General features: G+C 43.2%; 1 protein-coding gene across 1 annotated transcript in view; it reads left to right on the forward strand.

Moving 5' to 3' along the window:
* LOC103740343 (CD109 antigen) overlaps nucleotides 1-2,152 on the forward strand; it is a gene marked incomplete at its 5' end in the record, with an annotated part of 57,947 nt that extends 55,795 nt beyond the window's left edge. The window contains one exon of the mRNA XM_008840928.1: nucleotides 1,683-2,152. Coding sequence (XP_008839150.1) covers nucleotides 1,683-1,852 — 170 coding nt within the window. The remainder of the gene's footprint in view (nucleotides 1-1,682) is intronic.
* Nucleotides 2,153-4,482: the final 2,330 nt, after the last annotated feature.

Here is a 4,482-nt window from a genome sequence, read left to right on the forward strand (position 1 = left end):
TATATCAGATTACTATTTTTTTTGGACTTTTTGAGATAGGGTCTCCCTGTGGCCCCAGCTGTCTGGAACTCACTATGTAGTCCAGGCTGGCCTTGAACTCACAGAGATCCACCTGCCTATATCTCCTGAGTGCTGGGATTAAAGGTGTGTGCTACCACACTTGGCACCAGATTACTTTTTATTTAAAACTGAATGCTTAGAAAGATAATCTGAGTTTCTTAGATTTGACTGGTGACTTTATTTTATAAGATGGTCTCAGTCTAAGGTATGAAAGTACAGCACTGGTCTGGAGAGCCCCCAGATTAATTATGAGAATTCTCCACTCAGATCTGTGTGATCGCTGAGCTACATTTTCTAATTTGAAAGTCTTATTCTGAATAAATGCTCCTGGTGCTCCTGGTTATGGCATACATAACCTCATGTAAGGTAGCTACAGATAATTACACTTGGAAGGAAACAGACTGCTTCACATTTCTAGTACTACTTCATAGAGTGTTCAAGACAAAGGCGTGCCACCCGGCAGTTCTCTCCTAGGTCAAGAAACAAGTTCCTCTAGTTCTTCACTTCCAGAGCAGTTGATGGTGATGAGGAGGATACACTCAGGGTCTCCTGGGACATTTGTGAAAATAAGCACAACACTTTTCTTTTTTTTTTTTTTTCTGAGGTTAAGAGGTAGGATACACCGTGGAGATCTAAGACAGTCCCTTGCTATCCTAAGTGTTATTTAGTTGCAAAATCCCCCAAGCTCTTTAGGTGCATGGGGAATATTTTAAACATTTAAGAAATGAAAAAGATTCAGGCTATGGAAATTTGTGGAAAATTACTTAACTTTTAAGAGGACCATTTTAAAATGAAATTGTGTCAAATAACCAAACCTATCAAATAATTTTTAAGTGTCTGTAAACATATTTGTGATGTTGGAAAACAATCTTTAAAAATCATGAAAAGTGAAAATAGAGTGTTATTAAAATAATAAAATAAAGCTTTTTGTTCTGCAGTGAGTTCAGTATAGTGTGATACGTACTGTTATATAGTTTAAAAAGTCTTATCTGTACTATAAGTTGTACTCAGGTTGAATAGTTCTTAGTGTGTGCTCAGTGTTTTAAAACACTGAACAAAGCTGTTTAGGTTTTGATGAGTTTGTTATATTAGGTACTTTAGGTAGTTTAAAAAGTTTGTGCTACAAATTGTACATGGGTTGAATAGTTTTAATAGTATGCCCACTGTTCAAAAACAGACATGGGCAGATTTCCCTTCATACTTAGGTGCTTTTAATAAAGCCCAGGTTTTCAGCAGTTCTAATCCAGCAGTTCAGAACTGTATTTGAATGCATAGGAAATAACTCTTGAGAAGATTAAACAACTCAAAATTTCAAATGTTTTTTTTTTTTTTGTTGTTACAGTTAGAGATTAAAATATTGTTTGGGGCTGTGGTGGGCGGCTGCAGTCTGTTTGCTGGTTTTTAATACTAGCCAACTACTTTTGATGGATTGGACCGAACACAGTGTTTCTTGGATTTTGTTTATAGCTTGTGCCCTTCTTAAACATTTCAGCTATTTTTGATAAAGAAAAATAAAATTGTGTGAAGAATGGCAAACTTATGAGAGTATATTGGGGTACCTTTATGCTTGGCATCAACTTTTAAATAAAGACGTGTAATCTGATGTCTGCCTCTTTGAACAGGGAGACGGGCAGTGAGAAGCTACAATGCCAGGACGAAGCTGTCCTCCTGTGACCTTTGTGGAGACGCCCCCTGCCATGCCTGTGCTGGAGCTTCGGACTCCCTCTGCCGCTCTGGGCTCCTTTTCACTTTCTGTTTACTGCTTCTGTGTTTCGTGCAACATCGATCGTGATGTATTTTTCACGGACTCCATGTAGAACTAGCATTTCCAGAAGTCGAGTGTGTGATTGTTTTGTTTCCATAATTGATTATTGCCTCTGACTGTTCTGAAAATCAGCTATGTTCTTTGCACAGGGCTAGGGGGATGTCTGTAACACGCCTAGCATGTGGAGTTGCACCAAGCTCTTCACCTGACTTTTGTGGAAGATGAATCGGAATGACAGCACTTCTGTATCTTTATTTCCCCCTCTCGAAACTTACTTTTGAGAAGTATTTGTTTTCTCCAGAATAAAAGTGTTATTTTAGATTATCATTCTTGTTTTGTAAAAGACGTGGGTATAGGCTCTTAAGCACGCCCTGCTTCGGTGTTTGCTTTAGCATTTGGGGCCAGGGGGAGCGTGTTCCTTTTCTTCCCTCTTCCAGCCCAGACCACAGGATCTGGGTCTCAGCGTAGCTTTCGGAACTGGGCAGTCATTGATCCTCTGTCGAATGCAAGCAGTGAAATGGTCCTTCCTGTTGGATCTGATGAGGTGCCCCGGGCTTTATCTTTCCACACTTTTTTTTCTCCTGGGGGAGATAGAGGGGGGCAGTGTGTTTTCCTGTGCTGTGCTGCTCTGGGTGAGGAGGCACTGACAACTGCCCCATCATGGGTCCTGGAGGGCTCTCTCCCGTCACTTCCTCAGCCTCACCCTGGCTCTGTTTCATGGGTGAGAATTGGAAAGCACTGTGAGATGAACCTATGTGACTTGGAACAAAAGAAGTGGGCCAGGAGACACTATGAACCAGGGCTGGAAGCAATTCTGTGTGGCAGCAGATCCCCTACCCTGGGCCTGGGAAAGAAGCTTGAGGGTGATGGGTCCTGGAGACCATCAAAGTGACTGCTGCTCTGAATTACTGTAGAGCTGCCCCGGGCCTCAGTACAGCCTCTTCCAGGAACAAGGATTGAGCATTGGATGCCAGTGTCCAAGGATGCCCAGAGATAGAAGATCCCCGAATTCTGGGTTATACTTATTCTGAAGTGTGAAATTGGTTTATGTGGCTGAGAAGTTTAAAATCATTTTCTGGCTTTCTTCTCTTTCTTTTCTCCTTCCTTTCTGAGTATATTGACATAGTTTCTATATAAGGATTCACCAGGCATGGTGGCACACAGTTTTAGTCCCAGCACCCGGGAGGCAGAGGCAGATGGACTGAGATCGAGGTCAGCCTAGTCTGTATATGCAGACAGTCTCCAAAAACAAACAAGCAAAAAATTAAGGATAAAAAAAAAAATCGAATCTAAGAAATGATTTAATTTTGCTCCTTAAATTTATGGCTTTTCTCTTGAGTGGATATGTAAAAATAATTGCATGGGCTCCAAAGGGCTTGCTTCATAATATTTTCATCTATCTAAAAATATGTCTATTGATGGTGGATTGGAAGCTGCCTCTGTGTGACCAGGAGAAGAAGGGTCAAGATAAAAATAGACTCTGTCTATAGGAGAAAGAGCTGGGGGGGCATGGAGAGATGGCTCAGCAGTTAAGAGCACTGACTGCTCTTGCAGGGGGCCTGCGTTAGATTCCCAGCACCCACATGGCGGCTACGAACCTTCCTTAATGACAGCTCCAGGGGAATCAGACGCCCTCTTCTGACCTCCGTGGCATTGTGCGACACGGGTACACTCACATACATGCAGGCAATACACTCATACACATAAAATAAAATAATAAATAACATTTAAAAAAAGAGATAAAGATCTGGAAAAGAAAGCAAGCTGAGGCGAGACACGGTAAATCCTCTGTGCGCGAGCAGGCAGGAGCCGCCGTCACCTGGTCAAACTCATGCGCATGCTACACTGGAGTTAGCAGTGGCCTCCAGGGAAGGACTGCGTGCTCCTGGACATGCATGCCACAGAATGGCCAACCTGAGGGAGCCTGACCAGAGACTGACCCATGGATGGAAGTGGGCAGAGAGGTGGACTGAGCGGTGCTGACTGTGGAGACTCTCAGACTGTGGCTTGGGAACTTAAAACAGATTCTCTAGGTGCCCTGACTGAATTACCCGAGAAGCTACCATCCCTGTCACTGCCTTGGTGATTCATGAACTCTAGAAGTGTGATGAACTTGGAACAAGCCAGAAAGAAAAAGAAAAAAGAAAAATAGCTAAATACAAATAGCTGGATCCAGTTGAGAACACCCAGGGACAAAGGTAAGCACAGGTAAGGCAGGGCCTTCTCCTGCCGGACCCTTGGGCACTGACAGATACCAGCCTGTAGAGCCTGATAGAGAAACTACTGGGGATGGGAGAAGCCACGTTCAGTCTCAGTGCGATGAACAACGGATGGATGGTAGAGTATCTTTGATCTCATCGTATTTCTTTTTTTAAAAAATATTTTATTTATTATTTTATGTGTATGCGTGTATTGCCTGCATGTAGGTAAGCGCACGCATGTGCAATGCCTGCGGAGGACAGAAAAGGCTGTCAGATCCCCTGGGACTGGAGTTACAGACAGTTATTAGCTGCCATGTGGATGCTGGGATTGGAACCCGGGTGTTCCACAGGAACAGTCAGTGTTCTTAACTGCTGAGCTGCCTCTCCAGCCCCGGATTTTATTTCTATTCTCTCCTTCCTTCCTTCCTTCCTTCCTTCCTTCCTTCCTTCCTTCCT

This window comes from Nannospalax galili, unplaced genomic scaffold (genome assembly GCF_000622305.1).
Source record: "Nannospalax galili isolate Female #2095 unplaced genomic scaffold, S.galili_v1.0 scaffold1601, whole genome shotgun sequence".
NCBI lineage: Eukaryota > Metazoa > Chordata > Mammalia > Rodentia > Spalacidae > Nannospalax > Nannospalax galili.